Below are 23,779 nucleotides of genomic sequence, written 5' to 3'. Positions count from 1 at the left end.
TCTGCTGTCCAGAAACTCGGGAAGAATAACAAGACAACACCCTCTGCGAGAGCAGGAAATACCCTCGAGCGTGTCTGGTTAATGAATTAACACGTTTGCTCTGGAAATGCTCACTGCAGCTCCTTCCAGCATTCAGGGGGACTCTTCATGGAGGCAGCAGGAGCAGTGGGATGAGGGTCAGGCAGGTGTCATGCTGGGTTCCTGTGCCCCACACTGGGATTTCGGTGCCCAGCTCTGCCGTGGTGGGGGCAGCTTCACCACTGCCAGTGCCTCGTGTCTCTCCTCCAGGGGACAAAGTGTGGGTGTCAGGTGAAGCAGGAGGTTCATCTCCCCTCCTGGAGCTCCCCTGGAGCCCAGCCACAGGTGCTGAGCACAAGCACAGTCATGACACAGCTTCACGTGTCTGCTCCACCCTTTCTGGGAATACTTTTTTTCCCTGGAGTGCCGCAATTTGTCCCTGTCACCCTGTGTTAAGCTGTCTGGCAGCTCTAGGACAGGGCTCTGGTGCTTCTCCCTCCCTGTACCCATCCACCTCCTTCATGAGCAGGCACTGCCCAACACACTGTGAGCCCACAGTGCTGGGCCTGGACTTGTTTAAATTCCAGCTTTGTGACTCTTTCTGTGCTGAGTCACAGGCATTGTTTTCCACATCCAGCCTGCTCAGTAGTGCCGTGATTTGCATTTTGGGTTGTTTTTTTGGGTTCCTTCCCCTTTCTGAGCCGGGCAGGAGGCAGAGCAGTGGCTGCTGTGTGCCATGTGAAGTGGCACATCCGTGCTGGGAGATCAGCCGGGGATTTCTGTGCGACCTCGCCTAGGGCTGGCCTGGGCAGCTCTGAGGAACTTGCAAGGGCTGTGAAAAGGCAGCTTTTCCTTGCAGAGGGGTGTAAAACCTCCCTGGGGCTGGCACGTGCCCAGCCTGGCTGCCAGGGCCCCAGGCTGGGGTGCAGGGGTTTCAGGGTGTCCTCTCCTTTCTACTGCTCCCCTTGCAGAAAGGTTCAGGGTGCGAAGGCTGAAGATATTTCTCCTCAAATGCCCTAAATTAGTGACTCAGTGTCCAGCAAAAGTGTCCATACCCCTGGGATGCACTTGGTTCCCTCCTGCAAAAGCCGTTGAAGCAAACATGCCCTTTCCAGCATTTCCTCTTTTACCACTTCCCTTCCTCGCTGAGGGTCTGTGGCGCAAACCACGGCCCTGTGTGTCTGTTGGACAGCCCTGCCCTTCACTCATCTCCCACACCAAATCCCTGAGCCACCACAGAACAGGCAGCACTGGGACACCCACGTGTGGGACACCCACATGTGGGACACCCACGTGTGGGACCCCCATGTGTGGGACCAGGCCTTTGTGTCCAATGCCGATCCCACACCTGAGGCACCAAGAGCCCACATGAAATGCTGCCAACACGTGCAGAGGTTTCATCCCTCCCCCCCTTCACCTTGGGCTGCTCCAGGCTAGATTCCCATTTCCAGCAGCTTCCCTACTGCTGCCCCACACAGTCCCCCTGCACACACCACAGCTGCTCCTGCAGGGCCCATGAGGGAGAGCTGAAGCAGAGAAGATTTATTTTAGCTTCAGTTTCCTCTTTCCTCCCCCTTTAGAAAGAAGAAACAAAAGCCCAGAGGTATGTTATATTAATTTATTTGGGACACACCAAAAAGGAAAGTCAACAACTGTTAACGTACAAAAGTACAGAATCCTGGGACAAGATTTGCTGTCCTGATTAAAAAGGCACCATGGTCCCAAAGAAGAGTAATCAGAATACATGATTTAGAAATTTCCCCCCTGTTGCAGCAGAAACAGAGCCAGGCTTTGGCTCTATCCACAGTCAAACTCAGTTAAAAAAGCCCCAAATATGATTTCAATGGTTACACACTGCTCAGCCTGTACAGGATGGCATGAAGAGAATCCCAGCCTAGAAGATGGTCGGACTTGTTTTTGCTTCTTTTTATTTTTTGAAACAGTGAAGGTGGCAAATCACTAAGTAGGCAATGAGCAAGGCAGCAGATTGCTGACACCTTCGGCTCGACTTTCTGTCAGACACGTCAGTTCAACTGAGACCAGCAGGCTGAGTGTGGGGCTTCTGAATGAAATGTAATTCCCTGTGGTAAACAGGAAGTCAGATTTGACAACCTTAAATTCCCTGAATCCCTGAAAATCATAAAGCACTATACAGCTGTGTTCCGTATCCGAGCCAACCCCGGTGGATTTGCTTTACACACAAGCACTTATATTTCAGCTATATCTGTAATACAAGGGGGGTTACAGCAGTTATTAAAACACTTCTACTTCGGCGAGGTCCGAGCTTGGCTATATTCCCTGCTGAAACAGAGCTGCTGGTGTAGAGGCCCAGTGAGAGGCTCAAGTCCAGCACTTCAGGGCTGGAAGGCAAATAGTTTAAACGTGACATAATTTGCACGGGGAAGTCAGTGAAGCACATCAGAGGAGAGAGGGAGGCTGCAAGTGTCAGGCAGCGGAGGCTGGGGGTGCTGCAATCAAACCTGTAACTCTAGAGTGATGTGAATACACGGCACTACACGTCCTGGAGCATCTTCCCATGGAGAGCTGCTCAGACACAGAGCGAGGCCCTGGCCCTGCCTGAGGAGCCAGGGCCCGGGGAGGAACCGCAGCGCTCGGGACACGGGGCCTGCTGGGGCAGCACAGCCAGGGCTGCCAGCCCAGCCCTGCCCACGGCACCAGAGCTGCTCTGTGTTCCCTCCCTCCTCTGGCACGGGACTTTAAAGCAGTCTGAGCACTGATTCATCAAAAGGAAAGGAACTGTCAAAATTATTTGTACATGCATTTATTGTTAAAGGGAGCAAAAGCCAAAGAATGAAAGAGCACGAGTTAATGTCAGTAAATGATGTGCAGGACGGAGAGGAAAGAAATGGGGAAAAGCTGAGATACTGGAGTGGGGAAACCAACATTCACACTGGAAGGTAAATTTTAAAACCAGGCAAGTTTGCGCTTTTTCTACCAAAGATCTTTTGTGGACAAATAGAGACTTGGGGGTTTTCCATTTTCAGTGTGGCCTGGCAAGGTTTGGGAACCTCACCAGAGAGATTTCCAGCACTGGGTTTCACTGGAAGTTCAAGTCTCTCATCTTTAAAAACCAGTAAAGCAACTCTAACTAAAAAAGTCACAGACACGTCACTGCTCAGGATGTACGTGGGCAAGAGGGTCACGCTTTGTTCAAACAATCTCTGGGTGGAAAACTACTATCTCCCCACTGCTGGTCTGCATGACCTTGAGGGTGGAAAAGCAAGCCCAGATCCGGGTGCCTGCTGCTGAGAACAGCACAGCTACCCACACCTGGGAAGGCTTTTTCTTCCCTACATCCTAAAAAGGTAGGATAATAGTTTATAAAATTACTCTCATCTTAAAACTAAATAATGCAATTTGTATTTCCCCCTATGTTACCCCCCTCCCCCCGAAGATAAAACATTACCACTTCATTTAGGATTCACACCCCAGATGCTATATTAGGGACTTCATGATAAAACTCATCCAGTTACAGGAAGGTTTATCCTGATCAAGGAAACGTCATTAAAATAGAATCTAGAATAAAACATTCAGAATCACCAACGCTTTTACAGCCAAAGCACTCCACTGTCTCCTGATCTCTCCCCCCACCTTGAGCAGGAGAGCACTGCCCTCCCAAAAGCGCAGTGTGCCTCTCTAGGGCTGGGTGACACATGCTCCAAACCCACTTCCTTCCTTGCAGGAACACCGCCTCCTGTGGGAAGGGCCGAGTCCCTTTGGCCCTGCTGTAGCCAACGGGGGCCAGGGCTCCTCAGCGCGTGGATTCTCTGGGAGCAGCAAGTCCAAGCTATTACCCTGCAGCAAATCCCAGTCCTGGTTTGTACTGTTAGGCCACCACTGGCTCAGAAATGCTGAGAGACTTCCAAACTCCACGGATGCAGACAGGACCTTGGAATAAGAGGCTTATACGCTACGTAACCTTGGATCATCGGCCACGTTTGAGCCTCGGCATCGCTGGCCGCTAACAGCTCATCCTTCCAAATCCACATGGTTTAGTCCTTGCTGCAGTTGTCAGCATCCCAGCCCTCTTCCCTGGAGGCAGGATGTTCCTGAGCTCTGGCTTGGGGATCCACAACAATCACTTCCAGTGGGTGGTGGGGTTTCAAACTTGCCTCCGGTGTGCATTGCCCCTGGCACTCCAGCAGCCGTGCCCACCCCGCGGCGGGCGCTAGCAGTTCTTCACCTTCTCCACAGTCTCGTAGAAGCCAGGCCTGACCCTGCGGATGCTCATCCGTATGTGCTCGCCCTCCAGGGGCGCGGTGGTGCTGGCGGTGCAGCGGCGCTTGCGCCGGCCCCGCAGCGAGAAGGCCGGGGCGCCGCCGTTCTCCTCCTCCGCGGGGTACGACTCGTCCACGCTCGTGCCTTCGTCCGACTGCTCCTCGCCCCGGTCCCTCGCCTTCGCCTTCCTCCCCTCCTTCTCCTCCCTGGCGAGCTTCCTGAAGTGCTCCAGACACTGGATCTTCTGCCTCCTCTCCATCATCTTCAGCTCCTGCTTCTCTGTGAAATCTTCGTAGTACATTTTTCTCTCGCTCCTCTGGTCTTCCAGAAACTTCCACTCGATGCTGGTCATTTTTATCCCACTGTACTCCTCCAGTTTATCCCTCATTTGTGTGTCTGTGCAGAACACATCAAAGAGCTTCTCCGAGCTCTCGTTGAATTTGTCGGCCCGATCGGAGAACTTCTGGTTCTGTCTTTGCTTCCTGGTCTGGTACAACCTGGTGAACTCCTCGTACATTTTGAGGATGAGTTTCTTTATGTTCTGCGTGGCGATGGTGTGCAGGTTGCAGACCAGCCAGTGCTCCTGCAGGTGCTCTGCCAGCAGCTGTGCCGCGTCCTCCTTGGAGCGCTGGGCCTGGCCGGCCCTCTTGGGCTGCAGCAGGTACAGCATGTTCTGCACCACATCCTTCCTGGTGGGCAGCACCCCCTGCGCGAAGCCCGACGACTCCACGTACTCCACAGTGCCCAGAGTCTTGCGTGCCCGCACCTCGGTGTCCAGTGATTCCATCCCTGCTCAAGTGCGAGGGCTACCACAGGACCTGGGGGATGAGCGAGAGGAGAGGGGTGTCAGGGGAGCCGTGTTCCCGCACAGGCCCCCGGTGAGAGCGGGGCTCTGGGCCCCGTGCGGCCGGAGCGCCGGCCCGGCCCCTGCCCGGCTCTGCGGGCGGGCCGATCGCTCCCCGGAGCGGCTCCGAGCCTAATACGGAGCGTGAGCCGACACCCGGCGGTGCCGCGCCCCGCGCCGGGTTGGGAATCACGGCACACCAGGGGGAGAGCGGGCCCGGCCCGGCCCGGCAGCGCCCGAGTCCCCGCTCAGCCCCGGCCCGGCCCGCACCCACGCGGCGCGGCCGCCCCGGGCACAGCCCCGCGCAGGTCCCGCCGGCCCGGGCGGGGTGTCGGGGCCCGCGGTGCCGAGTCATGGCCCCGGTGCTGAGTCACAGTCACGGCCCTGGCCCCGCTCCCGCCCCCCCCCGCGCTCACCGACACCGCGCGCGGGGCCGCGCGGGGCCTGTGCGGAGCGCGCGGGGCCGGGCCGGGCCGAGCCGCCGCCATCTTGGACTGGGGCAGCGCCGCCACTTCCGCCCCCTCCGTAACCGCCCCCCGCGCGCCGGAACCGCCCCCCGCGCGCCGGAACCGCGCGCGCCTGGCCCCGCCCCTTCCGCCGAGGCCCGCGGGAACGGCGCGTGAGAGCGAGCGGGGAGCGCGGCTGTAACGGGGCAGCTGATTGGTGGGGCTGGCACAAGCAGGAGGGAACTGATTGGTGGGGCTGGTAGAGGAGGAGGGAGCTGATTGGTGGGGCTGGCACAAGCAGGGGGGAGCTGATTGGTGGGCGCTGGTACAGGCAGGAGGGAGCTGATTGGTGGGTGTTGGTACAGGCAGGGCGGGTCCTGGTCTTCCCCGTGCTGCCCACGTGTTTGTGCCCGGGTGCCAGGGCGGGGCCAGGGCAGGGCCTCGGCGGTGCTGGCAGCAGGACGGGACAGTGCGGGCAGCCATGGGCGCTGGGACGGAGCCGGCAGAGGCGCGTTGTGACCCGTCTGAGGGGTGAGACCCTGCCCTGCCCTGTGTCCACCCCCCCCCTTCCCTCAGTGCTCCTCACCTGCCCCTGCCCCCAGGAGGGTGTACCTGGACTACAACGCCACCACCCCGCTGGCCCCCGAGGCAGCCCAGGCCGTGCAGGATGCCCTGAGCCAGGCTTGGGGCAACCCCAGCAGCGCTCACCCTGCAGGTAAGGACCAGGGGGGCAAAGGGGGCTCCCTGAGCCAGACCCGTGTCCGGGGGCCATGGGAGCTGCCAGGTGTCGTCCTGCAGGCAGGAAGGCCAAGGAGCTGATTGGCAGAGCCAGGGAGAGCCTGGCACAGATGGTGGGGGCCCGGCCTGAGGACATCGTGTTCACCTCGGGGGGCACGGAGGTGGGAGCACTGAGCCCTGATCCCCTCCCCAGCAAACAGCGATGGGGTCGGTGGAGACGAAGGGCACCTGCTTCCTCCAGGCCTTCACCTCGCTCTGTCTCCTGTCCCCAGGCCAACAACATGGTGATCCACACTGCCCGCAGGCACTTCCTCGAGAGCCAGCCCGGGGACAGCCCGGGGACACCGCACATCGTGACATCCAGTGTGGAGCACGACTCCATCCGCCTGCCCCTGGAGCAGCTGGGCAAGGACAGCCTGGCAGGTGGGTGGCACAGGGGCAGGGTGAGGTTTGCGTGGTGGACTTCTCTCCACGGGCATGTCTGTGGAGGAGGGTGGGACCTACAAGCTCCATTTCCCCTGTTCCCCTGTTGCTGTTCCCCTTTCCCCCAAAAGGGCTCTGGCTCCACCAGCAGTGCCCCATTCCCTCAGGAACGTGTTTCATGCCTTTGCACCTGCTGCCCCACACTCCTGCCCTGCCCAGCGGGGTGCAGGCAGCCTCAGGTGCCCTTGGGCTCCCCAGCAAACCTCATGCTTGTTCTCTGCTCGCAGAAGCCACCTTTGTGCCCGTGTCCCCGCAGAGCGGGCGGGCCGAGGTGGACGATGTCCTCGCTGCCATCCGGCCCAACACCTGCCTGGTGTCCCTCATGTTGGCCAACAACGAGACCGGCGTCATCATGGTGAGTGTTGGGCAGCCCCGCAAAGAGGTGCCTGAGCAGGGAGCGGGGGGCCCTGGACACAGCCCCTCACCCTCCACAGCCCGTGGCGGAGCTGAGCCAGCGCGTCAGAGCCCTCAACCAGCGCAGGGCGGGGCAGGGGCTGCCCCGGGTGCTGCTGCACACGGACGCGGCCCAGATGATCGGCAAGGGGCGTGTGGACGTGCAGGAGCTGGGCGTGGACTATCTCACCATCGTGGGGCACAAGGTACGGCTCCTCCTCACTGTGGGGGCACAGGATACGGCTCCTCCTCACCATGGGGGGCCCAGGGTAAGGCTCCTCCTCACCATGGGGGGCACAAGGTACGGCTCCTCCTCACTGTGGGGGCACAGGATGTGGCTCCTCCTCATTGTGGGGGCACAGGGTAAGGCCCCTCCTCACCATGGGGGGCACAAGGTATGGCTCCTCCTCACTGTGGGGGCACAGGGTAAGGCCCCTCCTCACCATGAGGACACAGGGTACAGCCCCTCCTCCTCACCATGGGGGGACACAGGGTGTGGCCTTGTTCACCTGGCCCAGCCACTGTTTGCCCTGTCAGACATCTCTGTGGGGGTGCCAGGGGGACTTTGGGTGGCCCCACAGCTCAGTGCCTTGTCAGTGGCCGAAGCTTTCCTGCTGGCTGGGGCTCTGCAGACCCTGCGGGTCAGGGCCCTGTCTGGAGGAGGGAGCAGGAGGGGACCAGGGCTGGGGAACAGCCCTGCAGTGCTCTGTGCCCGTGGGATGGGCAGGGGCCAGCCCAGCCCTGGAGGGCAGTGGGTGTGTGCCGGAGCACGGGAGGGGCTGGCAGTGTCCCCAGGTCACAGTGCTGTCTGTCCCACAGTTCTATGGCCCCCGCATCGGTGCCCTGTACGTGCGCGGCCCCGGCAGCACGGCCCCCCTGCACCCCCTGCTCTTCGGGGGGGGACAGGAGAGGAGCTTCCGCCCAGGGTAAGGTGGGGGGGGTGGCCCAGGAGCTGGGGCTGGTGGCCAAGCCACAGGTGGCTGCCTTATCTGAGCTGAGCTGGCAGCTGTCACTGCCAGCCCTGGGGTGAGCAGCCCGGCCCAGCAGGGACACGCGTCCACGTGTGGAACTCCCTGGGGCTCAGGCTTTGCCACAGGTGGGACCCCAGAGTGGAACTGCCCCCTTCCCAGGGAGGTGCCAGTGCTGAGGGGTCCCACCCAGGGAATGTCTGTGCCACAGGTTGGGTTTCTGGTCCAGAGAAATAACTCACTCTTCCCTCTTCCATTCCAGCACCGAGAACACCCCGATGATCGCTGGCCTGGGCCAGGTGAGCTGGTGATGGGCAGGGCTGAAGTGGTTCCCTGCAGGTGCTTCCTGGCAGAACCAGCACAGGGACAGCCACTTGTGCTTTCTGATCATTAGAAGTGACAAACTTAGGGTGCAGGAGGGCAGGAGAACTACACGGAAGGGAGATGGAGCTTTCTGGTGCCAGTGGGATGAGGTGCAGGTTTGCTGCCCTGGCAGTCACACAGCTCAGGGCACCGAGGGGCCATGGGGGACACAGGGAACTGGCAATCACAGAGGGCAATCACAGAGTCCAGGCTGGACTCTCATTCCAGGGACCACACACAGGGGGAGGTATCAGAGTGTTGGGATTTTATGTCCTCAGGCTGCAGAGTTGGTGAGCAAGAACTGGGAGGCCTACGAGGCTCATATGCGGGATGTCCGGGATTACCTGGAGGCCAGGCTGGAGGTGAGCACACCTGGGCCCTTCCTGGGGTGTCAGCCTGCAGAGCAGGGCCTGGAGCAGGGGGGGTTATGTCCCTCTGGCCCTGCCACCCCCTCGTCAGGGCAGAGCTGCTCGTGAACCTCGAGGAGTTCACAGCCCTCTGATTTCTCCAGGCCTCCTTTGGGAAGGAGAAGATCCACTTCAACAGTCGCTTTAAGGGCTCCAAGCGACTCTGCAACACCTCTAACTTCTCCATCCTGGGACCAGGCCTCCAAGGTAGCTCTTCCCCCAGCACTGCCCTGTGCTGTGCCCACGGAGCCAAGCCCCTGCCCCTCACAGCCCCCGTGCCCACTGTGGCAGCGGGCAGGGCTGTGGGGCAGGGTGGCCGTGGGGCAGGGTGGCCCTGGCACAGAGCAGAGCTGTGCTGTGTCCCTGCAGGGCACAGGGTGCTGGCTCACTGCAAGGTGCTGCTGGCCAGCGTGGGGGCCGCCTGCCACTCGGACAAGGGGGAGCGGTAAGCGCTGGCTGCTCCGGGCCCGGGGTCTGCCAAGGGAGGGAAACGGGGCAGGGAAGGGGCCTGTGTGGGGCTTGGGCAGTGTCACCTGAAGCAGAGAGAGTGCAGAGCTTTCCAGAGGGGCTGAAGGGCTGGGAAGGGGATTATTGCAGGAGACACAGTTGGAACGCTTGATTGCTGCTTGGAGGGACTTTGTCCCTCCTGGCTTTGGTGATCCAGCTGAGCTTGGAAGTACTTTGGAACTCCTGTCGCTGCCAGAAGGGAGCCTGCCTTATATCCACGTGTGTCTGGCTCACTCACTGCAGCCCCATTTGGGTCTCCAGATGGCTCCTCTGGGGAAGGTGGGAACAGCAGCTGCTTTTGGTCTGGTCTAGAGCAGTGCTCTTTAGATATGGCAGAGTTGCCAACCCACGGGGACATGGCACAGGTTCTTCCTGGGAGGGGAAGAGCCAGATCCTCCGTAGGGCAACAAGTGCAGTGAGAGCAGCTGCCCTTGGACAGCAGTCAGGGTGCTGTACAGGAGACAGGTTTGCCTGGAGCACATGGGCTCCCTCTCACGGCCTGGGGAGGTTCCTGATGGGGTGTGTGTTTCCTTGGCCTTCAGTCCAACCCGCCCACCCCTTGTGTCCCAGGCCCTCCCCGATCCTGCTGGGCTGTGGGATCCCCCCCGCCGTGGCCCAGAACGCCCTGCGGCTCAGCGTGGGCCGGCACACCTCGCGGGCAGACGTGGACCTGGCGGTGCAGGACCTGCTGCAGGCGGTGGCACAGCTGGAGCAGCACCACGCTCCGTAGCCCTGGGCACCCTCCCGGCCATCACCCAGGTCCTGGGGGGGGACTGTGCCCTGCTTGGCTCCTGGGTGCCTCTGCCAGTCTGCGCTCAGGGTGCCTGGGGGGGCAGGGAGGGTGTGAGGAGGGGGCTTTGCTGCTCTGGGGTGGCTCAGGACTCATCCCCGCTGCTCAGGGGAGGCTCCTGGGGAGTGTTGCTGCCGAGTGCTCCTTGCTGGCAGCAGGTGCCCAGCTGGCTGCAGGCATGGCATGTGTTGGCAGGAGTGAGGCACAGTCACGAGCTCGGCTCCCTGCGGAGCGGGACAGGCACGGCAGCTGTGGGAGCTGGAGCCTTTTGCCCTGGTTACTTTCCATAAAGGAAGCTTTCCTGCTGTCTGAGCAGTCAGAGGAAGAAAGACCATCTGCCCCAGAGAGAAATCAGCTGATAGAAGCACAGCAAGATTCTGTGCTGGGAACTGCCCTGCCCTGAGCTACCAGAGGGACTTTTGGCCGGGCACGGCTTTCCCAGCACCACATTGCTTTACCTGCTCCCCTTCCTCCTGTCCTTCCTGCAGTGGGCACAACTCCTCCTGCCAGCTCCTCCTGCTCTTCAAGGAAACAGTGGTCGGGGCAGCTGTCACTGTGCCAGTGCCTGAGGAAGCCTGTCCCCCTGGCACCGGGGGTCAGCGACGTGGGAGGACGTGGGTGTCACACAGACCTGGGCTGGCTGGGGTCAGGGAACCTGCTCTCCGGGGTATTCATAGGAATAAAAGTAATTGCTGCTGCTGTGGCTTTTTCCAAGTAAAATGTGTTTTCCATGGGGGAAGCTGGAGTGGTTGGGGTGATCTGAGTGATGCATTTTTCCTTGGAAAATGCTCACGTCCCAGAACAGAGGCACAATCGGCTGGGGTGGGGAGATGCCTGCTGGGCCTGGTTGGCATGGAGACCACTGACAGAGTCTTGGATGCTGGCCTTTCTCTTTACAGCTGGACATTAGCATGGCCAGGAGCAGTGTTAGCAACCACAGAACCCTGGGGCTTTTTGTAGATCTGCTTTCTAACTGCAGTGGTGGGACCCAGGCACCCTGACTGAAGTCCCTGCTGCCTTCCAGGCTGGTCAGTGTTACCAGCAGTGCTCACACCTTGTCCTCAAACACAATCTTTATTTTCTCCCTTTTTTCCCCCTCCTTTGCATAATAGTCAAAACCTCTTTTAGAAAAAGTGGTTCCATAGAAAGGGTTTTGCTCTGCTTCGGGGTAGATCTTTGATCCATCACAGACCTTGTAGTTCCTGGGGACCTTTCCCAGCTGTGGCACAACTGGAGATTCAGCATTTGGGGCTCTCTTTCCCTTACAGGAGGTCTGGGCTTCCTGCATTGGTTCAGACAGAAATTTAACCACAAAGCACAAGAAGCTTTACTGACTTCTATACACACAGGAAACATAAGTTTTAGCCACAGAAATTTAACATTACTTCATTTAGAATATTGCAGGCAAAACTTAAGAAGCATTACAGAGAACTCGGACCACTGCAATGGTTTTACTGCTCATTTTCCTACTTCCACAGTGCACAGGAATGAGAGTCACTAGTGAACCCCTCTGTACTGCCTTATCCAGGGAAGGGGAGGAAGAACACGTGTGACTTGGCCTTCCCTTCTGTGGGCCAGCCTGTGCTTCTGCTCATGCACCCTGTGTGGTGCCCTTTTGTGGATGACAAAATGTCAGTGGTTATGTGCAGCAGAACAAATTCACCTGGCATGGGAGTCTGGGAACACCAACATTGCTATATCAGCTGAGAACTGAAATGGCAGAGAGAGGGCCTGGCCACGACGCCGGGGCACGGGAGCCGAAATGAGTTATGTTCACGTGGTCACAGCCAGACTCAGACAGCAAAGCTGTGGTTCATTTAATGGAGGAGTCCACAATCTCCTGATAATCTTGCTGCCTTAAATTCATCCAGGAGAGTTTGTGACACGCCAGGAAGAAGACACTGGCCAGAATGAGGGCGGCCCCGAGCAGGTCGCAGGCGCCTGGGACGATGCGCAGCACGAGGAGCTGCAGGGCCATGGCGATGACGACCTCCAGGTGCTGCACGGTGCTCACCAGCGCGGGGTGGAACTTGCTCAGGGCGTAGTAGACCCCCAGGAAGGCTGCGGTGGAGCACAGGCAGATGGCCAGGAGGTAGCTCCAGGTTTCTCCATCCAGGGGCACGATCGGCTCCTGGAGCAGGAACATGGTGGCCGCTCCCCACAGCGTCCCCGTCCAGCTGAAGGTGAACAGGGCTGTCCACATGCTGATGTTGTCCTTGATGGACCTGTAGACTATCATGGAGAGGGCAGTGGTCAGGCCGGCCATGACGGTCATGGTGTAGCCAAAAGCTTCCTTCCAGGTGCTCAGCAAAGAGTTTTCCTCCTTAACGATGTTGGGGATCATGACCAGGCAAACGCCGAACACGCTGCCGACCACAGTAACTATGTCTATGTGAGCCATCCCCTCATCCATGAGTAAGAAAGCCAGAATGGCGCTGAACACCGTGGTGGTCGCCCTCCACATGATGGTTCCGTTGCTGGGGGCCACTATGGAGAAGGAGGTGTAGGCACAGGTGATGGAGACCACGTTGCACACCCCGTAGAAGAAGAGCCGGAGCCTGTAGCCCTTGGGGCCGAAGGGAGGCTCGTGGTGGTAACACACCACAGTGAGGGACAGCACCTGCAGGACCGAGCGGATGAAGATCAGCTCGAGGGAGGGCACTTTGGAGCGGTCAGAAGCCAATCTGGTGATGAGAGCCACGCAGCCGTGAGCCACGGCAGAGCCGAACAGGACTGCCCACGTCCTCCTGGACTGCAGGGCATTCCCTTCAGGAAAATGCTGGCACTGCCCCACCTCACCGGGTTTGGGCAGTTGTGCTGGCTTGGTGTCTATTGTACCAAAAAAAGTCCTTTCTCTCCTTCTCCCATCACTCAGTAGTCTTCTCTTAGGATTATCCTCCTTAAATACTCCAGGATCTTCATTAACATCCTCACATCCTTCTTCTCCTGGCTGGGGATAATGAGAAGTGTATTTCACTGTTACTGTGTTGGGATGGATTTTCACTCGCTTTTTGACTGGGTATTTTTGGGAAGACGTATCCATTTCCTTAGAGAAATGCCCTGGTCTTAAGAAAAAAACCAGAGATACCCTGTTATTTAATGGTCAGTGAGAGATTCATTAATATGTAAATGCTGTTAGTGTTTACAAGCTGATTTTATCAACAAAGCCCAAGTACTAGCAGACTGTTCTTGTTTTTGCTCTAGTTTTCCACTGAGTTACTGCTTAATACCTTTGATATTTGGGGCATTTGGATCTCCTTAAAAGTCACCCATGGCTCTTCATTTTAGTCACTAATTTTTGAAAACGACACGTTCTCATTACGTATGGTTTGTATAATGCACTCTGGTATATTCTTACTCTAATGAGACAGTTTCCTTGCAGAGCTTTTTACCCTGTAATTATGAATGATAGTTAATTGCTTGCCAGTGTTACAAGGAGATATTTGGCTGGAGGAGATGACAGAGAGCAACTCAGGGAAGCAGGGAGCATCCCTGAGCAAGTCAGCAGTTAGCATATGAATAGCAACACATCTTTGAACAATACTTGGGCAGTGTTAAACCCTCCTGTCTCCCAGGGAAGGTCCATTTCCCGCTACACAAGCGGTGCCTGTCATTTGTGCAGGGGGGAGCAGGTTAATTCAGGCAGAAAGACTCACTGAAATGTGTTTTCACAGCACCCCCCACCATCTGTGCAGAGCCCTTCCACGTGAAGTGGCAGCAGGAAGAATGAAACCTTCCCTGCCTTCTATTCACCCCAGCAAATAAACCTGTGCAGACCTTACCTGTGACAGAGAGATTTAATCCCGAGCCAGAGGAGGAAAACAGCTCTTCGTCATATCCATCCTTGCCCGGGTGTCTAGACAGAAGCAGCAGCTGCTCTCAGGCGTCCCAGAGGAAGGGTTACAATCATCTCAGCACAGAATGTAAAACCCAAGGGAGCCACACAACCCAAAAAGCTCTAGATGGGGAGAAAGAAATCGGTGTCACCTTGCCAAAACCACTCCTCAGCCATCTCTCCCAGAATTATTGATGGAATCGATCCAAGGAACAAGAGGTGGTTTGGTGAGTGTAAGGTTCCTACAGCGTGATGATTCAGAGCAGATTCCCCATTCCGTGCCTGCTGTCGTGTCTCACACAGCGCTGCGGAGCAGAGAATGCCCGGGAGGACCCATCCTCCCCCCTCCAGCGATCCATCCCCGGAGCCCGCCCAGCCCCGCGGGCAGCACCGGCTCGGCCGCTGTGGGGGCAGCAGGGGCTGGGTGTGCACGGTCCTTGTCCCCGGGGAGGACCGAACACCAGAGCAGGGGGGTCCTGAGTGTGCCAGAGCACCGCCCATGGACAACAGGGCTGAGCAGCACGGCAGTGGATTGTCGGGGAAAACAGACCCAAGGCAGCGTGACCGTGTGTGTGCAGAACACAGACCAAGGCAGTGTGACTGTGACTGTGTGTGCAGGAGAACACAGACCAAGGCAGTGTGACCGTGTGTGCAGAACACAGACCAAGGCAGTGTGACCGTGTGTGCAGAACACAGACCAAGGCAGTGTGACTGTGACTGTGTGTGCAGGAGAACACAGACCCAAGGCAGTGTGACCGTGTGTGTGCAGGAGAACACAGACCAAGGCAGTGTGACTGTGTGTGCAGAACACAGACCCAAGGCAGTGTGACTGTGACTGTGTGTGCAGGAGAACACAGACCCAAGGCAGTGTGACCGTGTGTGCAGCAGCTCCTCACACAAACACTGAAATACCTCGGCCAGGTTGAGCCTTGGCGTTATCTCCCTCCCTGATCTGTGACAGCCAAGCACTGCCTGTCTCCTCACAAATACGGTTTACATGACAATGGGCCTTTCTCCTCACACCCCCCCTGCTGCCCCCCGGCTCGGCCGTGCCCTGCTCCCCGCAGGCAGGGCAGGGATCGGGATGGACCGGAGTGCAGAGGGGCAGCCCCGGCCCCAGCCCTGGAGGAAGGGCGGCACCAGTTCGCACCTGCACAAGTGAGAGGGTCCGAGGACAAGAAGCACCCTGGTCTGTGCAGGAGGCCTCGCCCAGCACTGTGGGTCACGGGTCTGCTGCTGCCCCAAATCCAGAGTGTGCCCAGCACCCGCCGAGGGGGGGAGTGTTCCAGAGTGCCCAGGGCAGCTCCACGGGCAGGGAGCTTGAGAACGAGCAGCTGCAGTGCCAGGGAAAGTAAATAACGAGCTGGGTATGAGCTCGAACAACTCGTCAAACATTTACAGACACCTGCCCGTCAAAGGCTTACAAACACCTGCCAGAAACCTGCCTGTCTCACCTGCTCTTTTTCTTCCCTGCCCTTTTTCTTCCCCTAGATTGTTATCAGAATCTTTCATATGCAAATGCAGAACGAAGTGCCTGAGCCTAGCGAGGCAGTGGTTTTCCCCAGCACAGCTTTTCCTACGTGGTGTTTTCACCGTGTTACAAACCCACAGCTCTGCCTTGCTGTCTTAAACAAAACCAGGATCTTCCTCATTCGAAGCACAACACGTGGATCAGGGACAAAATAAGTGGAAGGAAAAGAAGACAGAAGGCAGACAACAGGCATTATTATTAGAGTGACAGCAGATCTTGCTTGGTAAACTCAGTCACTCGGTTCAGAAACAGCTGGGGAAACGCTGCAACTGTCCAGGAAAACAAAACCAGAACAGCTAATTTGTTACCACAGCACAAACAGCAACTTTCTTGCTTCCTGACATTAACATTATCTTTCAACAAATAGTTGCAAATTCAACAAAACAGTTGCAAATCTGGTAGTGGACGTGTGTAAGGTATTCAGGGATCTCTCTGGAGGAAAACAATGGCTCAGGAGCAGCAGCAGCTCAAAATGGCTGTGCTGCACACACTGCTCCCTGGGACTCCAGCACCGGGAATACAAGGGCTGGGAGGGCTGCAAGGTGGAGGCCAAACACGTGTGACAGGCAGGAGATGAGACCTAACAAAGAACAAGAAAATAACAGGAGTGCTTAACCCAAAATTTCACTCTCCCTACTAAATACTGAGTGTGTGACAAATGTGATGTCAACCCTCCCACAGGACATTATTTGCACTCCTTGGTGACCTTGCTTTGCTTAACCAGTGAGATTTTCCATAGGGACTGAGATTAGGGCATATCCCAAATCCTTGAAGCGTGTCCCTGACACACATTCAAAACAGACAGGGATCAGCACAGCCTGTGCAGACAACCTGCTACTGCTCTTTCTGCCAGTGCCTTTTGTGGAGATGACGCGAAGTTTTTATTTTCCCTTCATATCTGGAAACATAACATGGTTTATTTACATTTTCTATGAAAAAATGTAATTTGGTTTCGAATCAAGTTTAATACAAGGCTGAAGATGAAGCACATGCAGAACCCTCGAGTTACATAACAAAACAAACATCCCCAATTCAAACAACAACCTGAGGCACCCGTTTCAATCATCAGCTCATGGAAATCACTGACTGCCAAAGTGTGAACCCTGTTTTTCCTGTGGATTCAGCAAATGGCACAAATCATTAATAGTACACACACCATGATTTCTCTTAAAAGGAAAAAAAACACCTCCAAATAGTCCCCTCCTTGGTCAGTCACTGCATATGCTGGTTACCCAGGTAGAAATAGGTGATTATTTGCCACCTGACTGACGGGGGTGGGAGGCTGAGCTCTCCTTGCCATGCCTGAAGGAGGGAAGCCTTTGAGTGGTGACTCTAACCACCAATTTTCAGTAAACTCACAGAAAAATACTCTCATCTTCTGCCAGCTCAGTTCTAATCAGTCAGGTGACTGCACTGCTATCGGGAAGGACTCACAGACATGGCAATTGCAGCCCCTCTGGAGTGGGGAATGAGAGCTCAGCCATCCCTGGGCTCTGAAAGAGGAGCTCCTGTGCCTCTTCTGTGGAAAATCCCACAATCCTGACGGGTCAGGCTGAGTTTGGCAGAGGGGTGGGAGCAATCTCTACAGGAGAACTACGGACTGACAATTCTCCCTGAACATTAGACAATACAACAGACCCTCCCACCCCTGCAAACCCACAGGACTGACTGAACTCGTGCCACCTTCACTAAGCACTTCCGTGCAGCGACTTCTCAACATGAGGGGTTTATTTTGATGCCTTACCAGGGAGAGGGAAATCTCCTAAATTCCTGATTCAGCACCATTAAATTACCTGAACCTTGCTGGAGATTCTCAGGTGCTTGACTGATAGTTCAGGCAGCTGCACATGCCAAGGGATCTACACTCACGTGGTGTCCGAGTACCTTTACCTTTTTTAGCCAGATTGATACAAATCAATGGTATTAAAAATACATGCAAAGAAACTCGAGTCTTTATTAAAATTTAACGAATAGCAAAAGGTATTTAAGAAAATGAAGGAGCAATTACATGAAAGGAGTCTTTAGCACTTAAGCACAAGGACAAACATTATACACAAACCAACAAACCGGTGTCCTGTGTCTTCAGATTAATTGAGTCGTGTCCAGCAGCGCTGCCTGAGGGAAGAACCAGCACAGCCTTCACAGAACACAAATATAAACCCTACACTTCAGCCCCAAGAATTGTCAGTATATTCCTGATAATATTTTGCTACCCAAAAAATGAGCTGTATTTGTGAGCTCTCTAAAGCCACCACACGTGGTTTCAGTGGGATTGTATATGACACCCTTGCTTTCTCTAACCTATTCTCTTGCTGTATAAGGGCTCCATAGGTGTCCATTTCCATGAAAAAATACTATTTTCTAATTTCTCCGTTCATGCCTGTTGCCTGCTGCAGCTACTACCTCTGCAGAGCAACACTTGCATGACAGTGATTTTGTTGCCCGAAAACTTCCCATTCCCAAACAGATCCCCTCAGATCACAATTCCAGACACGGGGAGAGAACAGAGAACAACACCTCAACGCTGACGTACAGTCCCCTCCAGCACAGGAAAATAGGAAACCAGCTTGGTTAGCTTAGGAAAGGCTGTAAGAGGTACAGTACAATAGATGAAGCACGGGAAGGTACCTTGGGGCTCACGACAGCAGAGGACAGGTTAAGATTAGAGATACCTCGCGTGCTGCTTTGGATCCTCTCCCAAGCAGCTGCAGAGCTCGGCACGGCCGCGGCAGCGCGGGGGGACAGCGGGGCACCGGAGCCGTGCGGCCACCGCGCGATGGCAACTGCGGCCGCTGGGAGGGCGGCTCTCTGGGGGCACCGGGCTCGGCACAGCCCCCGGGCACGGGGGCGAGGGGCGGCCGCTGCCCACTCGGTCCCGCCGCGCCCCGGCCCCGCTCGGGCTCCCGACACTCACGGTACCGGTGTCGGTGCCGCAGCCCCGCCCGGCGCCGCCGCCTCCGGCCGCGCCCCCCGCGCCCGCTCCCGCTGCCCCCCCGCCGGCATCACTGGGATCACCGGGATCGCGGGTCCCGCCCCGCCACGGGCCGCGGCACCGGCACCCCCGGCCCGGCGGGGCCGGCCCGCCCTCCGCACGGCCGGGCTGGGGCGGCACCGCCGCGGGCTGGGGGCGCTCCGGCCCGCCCTGGGCCCGCGCTCTGTCGCCAGTCGCCCCTGTCACCGGTGTCCCTGTCACCGCCGCCTCGCGGAGCTCAGGGCCGCCCCCCGCCACCTCTGTCGCGACAGTCACCCCCCCCGGTGTCCCTGTCCCCGCGGCCGCACGGAGCCAGGGGCCACCCCCCCTCTGTCGCGATAGTCAACCCCCTCCCCCCGGTGTCCCGGTCCCCATGGCCTCACGAAGCTCGGAACCACCCCCTCTCTGTCGCGATAGTCGCCCCCCCCCCCGAGTGTCCGTATCCGCTCAGCGCACGCGCGGCCGTTTTCGCGCGAAAGACGTTTTCCCGCGCGCCGCGCGCGCCGGGGGCGGGGCCTCTCCCCGGCCCCGCCCCTTCCTCCCCGGCGCGGGCGCGGCACGGGCGGGCAGTGCGGCGGCGCGTCCGGCAGGGGGCGCTGCGCGCCCGGCGCGCGGGGCGGCTGCGCCGAGCGGGTCGGAAATGCCGCCAGGTGGCGGTTTAGGATCGCGGCCCCGCTGAGCCCAACGGGCCCCGCCAGCGCCGCCGCCCCGGCCCGGCCCCGGCCCGCGCCCGCCGGACCCCGCCGCCAGCGCCGCTCCCGCCGCGCTCCCGGGCCGCTCCCGGGGCGCCGCCGACGCGCGGCCCGAGGTGAGCGCGGCGCGCGGGGAGGGAGCGCGCGGGAGGCGCCGATCCAAGATGGAGGCGCGAGGGGCGGGGGCAGCGGGGCCGGGGCCGCTCTCGCTCGCTCGGTCTCCGCGGCGGCCGGGCCGGGAGCGGGCGCTGCCCGTGCGAGGAGAGAGGAGAAGGGGAGGGGAGGGAAGAGGAGGCGGCGCGGGGCGGGGCGGCTCCTGCCGGAGCAACGGGTCCCCCGGGCGCGGCGCTCTTCGCCGCCATCTCATTGTCCCCGCCGGGGCTGCCGGGGGCGCGGGGCCGGGCCGGGCCGGGCGGCCTCCCCCGCCGCCGGGCCTGCGCCCTGCGCCGGGCCGCGCCGGGCCCGCGGGGGCGGCGGGGGATGCTCGGGAGGAGCGGGGGAGGCGCTTCCGCCGCGCGGGGCTCGGTGGCGGCGGCCCCGGCCCCGGCCGGCCCCGGGCGGCGGCGGCGGAGGAGGAGGAGGGAAAGTTGCGGGAGCCGGGGGGCGGCCCCGGCCCGCTCTGGCACGGCCCGACCCGGCCCGCCGGCGGGACCCGGCCCGCGGGAGTGCCCGGGCCGCCCCAGCCCTGGCCGGGCTCCGGGGGGACGGGACGGGCAGCCCCGGGCCGGGCACCCCCCGCTCCTGTTGCTCATCCCGTTACCGGAGCGGCGGCCCCGGGCTCGCCCGGCGCACAGGCGGGTCACGCAGCCCCGGGGTTGCCCCGGGCTCGGCGCGGGAACGGCGGCTGAGCCCGGCGGCGGCGGGGAGGCGGTGCCGGCGGTGCCGGGGTCCCGGGCCGGGGCTGTGCCTCCGGAGCAGCCGGGTACAGGCAGTGCCCCCTGCCCGGGGCTGGCAGCGGGCAGAGGCAGGACGCCAGGCTGGGCCCGAGCTGCTGGACTCACGGCAGAGGTTGTGCTGGAGACACGGTGCCGGGCCCGTGCTGGGAGTGTTGGGCAGCCACACTCGGCTTATCCCGTGCTCCTGGGACGGAACAGGCAGCGGGAGCACTGCTTGGGACCGAGAGGGACTTGGGAGAAAGAGGATAGTTGTAGTATCCATAGAGCAACTTAAAGGGATGTGACTGCCAATACCAGTGTCAAAAAACTTAGCTTCTGGTAAGACAGTGTGAGTTTAATTAAACTAAATTGAGCTGCTTTGTAAGTATTGATTATTTCAGTTGTGTTCCACACAATTCTGCAGCTGTGCAGAGTTAGTCTAGTGATGGCATCTATTAAGTTGCTGAGGAACAAAAAACCTTCTTCAGGTCACACCACTGACACAACTGCTTTTGAATTGTGTCTGTGTTTGGGGGAATGGGTGACATTAATGCCTGGGTTCAGGCTTCTGAAGACTTGCTCAACTGCTCAGTTATTACACTGGTGATAGGGGTGGTGTTGGAGAAGGGCTAGTCCAGATCCTTTGGATCCAGAGTAGTTTTGCCTTGTCTGGTGAGATGGCAGGGACATTTGATGAGTGTTTCAACATCACAGTCCATCCATCCATGAGGAAATCACAGGGCCATGAGGCAGTGTGCAGGTTGGCTGTGGAAAGGTGTTCTGACCGTGTGAAGAAGTTCTTACTTTTACAGAATTAGAAGCCAAGTTATTCTTTCTTTCTGACTCAACTGTGATGACTTTTTGATGGAAAGCCTGAGAAACACGTGGTGGGTGCAGAGCGTTTGGAAATGACAAGGCAACCCGTGATGCAGCAGGATTTCCTGGTGAGCAGGGGCCTGGCTGTAGGGCTGTGATGAATCTGAGAGGGTGTAATTTTTACTGGCTGCTCACCAGAGAGTGTTCAGTTGATACTCTGGGTTGCTGCTTCTCATGGGCACACTGTGGATGTGCAGCAGTGGGGGTGGGTAGTGAAAGCAGTGCCTTTGCAGAGCTAATGAGCACTTGGAGGTTCAGAGGAGCGGGTCCCCACCCCTGTGTTCAGAGCACTGGCCGTCGGCAGCCCACGGGCTGGGGTGGTTCCTGATGTTTTACAAACGTGCTGAAGTCGATGAGCTCACTGAGAGAGGCAGCATTGATGGCCAAATGCCCACACAATGCAGTGGTCAGAAGTTGTGAGGGCAGCTGAAACCCTGGTACTGGAGCTTTGCTCTAGAGTCTCTGAGCTGTTCAGCTCCTGTCCCTGTCCATAACCTGCCCTCGTGTTGTGTAGACTTGTATGTGACTTCTGCAACTGCAGTCACCTTCTGATAGCTGAGAAGGTTTGTGAACATTAAATATTGGGATGCACTGACCAAATGAGTTCCTTGGGATAGTCAGAAACTCAACAAGTGAATATGTTTTGATTTGAAATAAGAACACGTACCTCAAGTTCATGCTGGTGACTTTGGATTCTCTCCTTTCTTTCCCTCTGTTGCAAAGGCTTGCCCTGATATAAGGCTAAATATTGGTAATTTAAATACCATTTTAGTAGGCAAGTGAGCTCCTAGAAGTGTAAGGATGCAGTGGGGCCGAAATGCTAAATGGTGATGACTTTCTAAGAAAAATCCTTTTACTGGGATATGAACGTGCCTTTCCTGAAACATTTCTGACCTGTTTTCTGGGAACATGCACAACAGACTTGCCCACCCTGCTGAAAATTCCAAAGTGCCGTTTCTGCAGTGAACACAAGACACACTGAAAGCAGCAAACTGAAGTGGTTTGGGACTATTAAAGCCTAACTTTGGACTCAGCACTACTGGGTGAGACCTGGCTCTGCCTTCTGGGGCTTGGAGTCAGACCCAGAAGGTGATGCCAGCTCTGGTGCCAAGATAAGGAGGTGCTTTGTCTAAATCTGGTGTACTGGCTTCAGGACTTAAAATGCCAACCAGCATCTGCACGATATTTCATGCTTTATTTAAAGTTTTGGGGATTTGCTGGAGTCACTCTCATTTATCACGTGGAGCTCTGAAGCTCCCATCGCAGGTTGTCATCTCTCCCCTGCAGTGCCACTGTGTCTGCTCCTCTGGCTAAAGATAGAAAGGAGCAGAGTTGGTTTTCTTTCTTCTCCAAGAAAGAAATCCTGCAGAGTTGGAGTTCACCAGCAGAAGATGGTTTTGCTGTTTCTAGCAGGCCTTTTAGGGATATGCAGTATTTTGCTTTTCCATACTGGTGTACCTTTGTTGGTTTGGGTGTTCAATATGTGATCAGAACACAATGACTTATTTCTTTATTCCCTTAGAAAGTGAGTGGTTTAGAGAGCATTATTGTGACTGTTGGTTGCAACTTTTCAGTCTGCAAATACACTTCCAAAAACAAGTGTTGTTTTGTGAAGCTTCACTCTTAATATTTTTAAAGGCAAACCCCACCTTCAGCTGGCTAAAAGAGCTGAAGGGGAGGAGCTGCAGGGGGAATCTTCTCCTTAGCTGGGATTTTGTGGCCACTGGCTAATTTTTGCCATGTCCTGTTGGAAGTCTGAGCGTAGGCAATGATTTCAGCACGTGGCAGGTTGTGTGTCCCTCGAGGGACAGTGCCCAGGAACCCAGAGGAAGATTCATCAGGACCAACCAGTGTCACACGTGTCCTGCTTTGGACTGTGGGTACAACATAAACTTGATAAATTTGGTAACTCTGCTTTAATTTTGGAATATTTTGGGAGAAAGGGCCCATTTATAAATGCAGGTAGTTCCATCTTGGGTACAAGTGGTGCAAATACAAGGCTTTCCATCCCTTCAGGCCCCTGACTGCTCTGTGGTGCTCTCCCTGTCCCCAGAGCTGCTTGTCCTGCCCAGGGTGTGTTTGTAGGCTCAGTCTCAGAAGACTCAGAAGGGCCTTGGCTGCACATGGGTAGGTGGGACAGGCCTCTCAGCACTGTGGTGTGGGAGCATAGTGGGAGTTCAGCCACTCAGTAATTCATCTTTTATCTCGATATTAAGAGCAGGAGGTTGGATTCTTAAGCCTGTCCTGCCTCAGCTGAAGGGCAGGTTGTTTCAGGTGGTTCCCAAAAGTGATGTTTTACTGGAAAGCAGCACGAGGCAACATCCAGCCAACTGTGCTCCTTGCTGTGCAGGGTTTCAGCAGCATATACATTATTTATTCTATAAATAAATCTGATGAGTCTGTATTCTGTAACTCTCCATATAGCAGGTTTGTATTATATTGGCAGGTTAGCTGAGTGAAAACAGTGTTGACAGATTGTTCAGCTCATAGAAAAAGATATTTCTTTGTAGAGTTGCACAGGGATTGTCCTGTGTGTCAGAAATGCTTCTAAATGTCAAATATTTTTCTACAATAAAGTAATAAAAATCAAAGCAATTCATCTTGGATACTTTTTTTTATATACTAGGGCATAGCATGTGGTGGTGTTTTTTGAAACAAATCAAATAACAAGCTGAGTGTCTGTTTGCTCTCCCCCACATGAGGATTTCTCTCTGTTCTTTTAGGGTTAGAATCCCCAAGGACCAGGAAGATGTTTGTGTTTATAAATGGCAAGTGAAACTTCATTGGGAAATGGGTAATGAAT

General features: G+C 56.9%; 4 protein-coding genes across 6 annotated transcripts in view; 2 read left to right on the top strand and 2 right to left on the bottom strand.

Annotated features, from left to right (window-relative positions):
• Positions 1-1,622: 1,622 nt before the first annotated feature.
• Positions 1,623-5,644, bottom strand: LOC135419851 (uncharacterized). Its single transcript, XM_064666728.1, has 2 exons — positions 5,518-5,644; positions 1,623-5,075 (listed from the first exon to the last, which is right to left on the bottom strand). Exon 2 carries the CDS (start codon positions 5,042-5,044, stop codon positions 4,208-4,210), a length of 837 nt encoding a protein of 278 aa, XP_064522798.1. The 5' UTR covers positions 5,045-5,075; positions 5,518-5,644; the 3' UTR covers positions 1,623-4,207.
• A 50-nt stretch (positions 5,645-5,694) lies between these two features.
• Positions 5,695-10,916, top strand: SCLY (selenocysteine lyase). Of its 2 annotated transcripts, none has more exons than XM_064666718.1 (14): positions 5,695-5,797; positions 5,913-6,078; positions 6,150-6,262; positions 6,346-6,446; positions 6,558-6,708; positions 6,996-7,123; positions 7,203-7,367; positions 7,981-8,087; positions 8,392-8,428; positions 8,771-8,854; positions 9,004-9,106; positions 9,269-9,344; positions 9,977-10,165; positions 10,685-10,916. In XM_064666718.1, the coding sequence occupies exons 2-13, from the start codon at positions 6,029-6,031 to the stop codon at positions 10,134-10,136; spliced, it is 1,275 nt and encodes a 424-aa protein (XP_064522788.1). In that variant the 5' UTR covers positions 5,695-5,797; positions 5,913-6,028; the 3' UTR covers positions 10,137-10,165; positions 10,685-10,916. The 2 variants fall into 2 exon arrangements, with proteins under 2 accessions (XP_064522788.1, XP_064522789.1); XM_064666719.1 differs by having other exon boundaries at positions 5,705-5,720.
• A 583-nt stretch (positions 10,917-11,499) lies between these two features.
• On the bottom strand, positions 11,500-14,626 carry SLC35G2 (solute carrier family 35 member G2). The gene is made up of 2 exons (XM_064666720.1): positions 13,979-14,626; positions 11,500-13,261 (listed from the first exon to the last, which is right to left on the bottom strand). Exon 2 carries the CDS (start codon positions 13,237-13,239, stop codon positions 12,010-12,012), a length of 1,230 nt encoding a protein of 409 aa, XP_064522790.1. The 5' UTR covers positions 13,240-13,261; positions 13,979-14,626; the 3' UTR covers positions 11,500-12,009.
• Positions 14,627-19,215: 4,589 nt separating this feature from the next.
• Positions 19,216-23,779, top strand: part of STAG1 (STAG1 cohesin complex component) — a 159,713-nt gene continuing 155,149 nt past the window's right edge. The window contains exon 1 of one of the 2 annotated variants that reach the window (XM_064666687.1): positions 19,216-19,341. The gene's annotated coding sequence lies outside the window, so the exon portion shown is untranslated. Of the gene's footprint in view, positions 19,342-19,937; positions 21,045-23,779 lie in introns of those variants that run through there. The other variant, XM_064666688.1, reaches the window with a different exon arrangement.

The sequence above is a fragment of the Pseudopipra pipra genome, chromosome 10 (genome assembly GCF_036250125.1).
Source record: "Pseudopipra pipra isolate bDixPip1 chromosome 10, bDixPip1.hap1, whole genome shotgun sequence".
Classification (NCBI taxonomy): Eukaryota; Metazoa; Chordata; class Aves; order Passeriformes; family Pipridae; genus Pseudopipra; species Pseudopipra pipra.
This window is presented reverse-complemented; position numbering and strand designations above follow the sequence as displayed.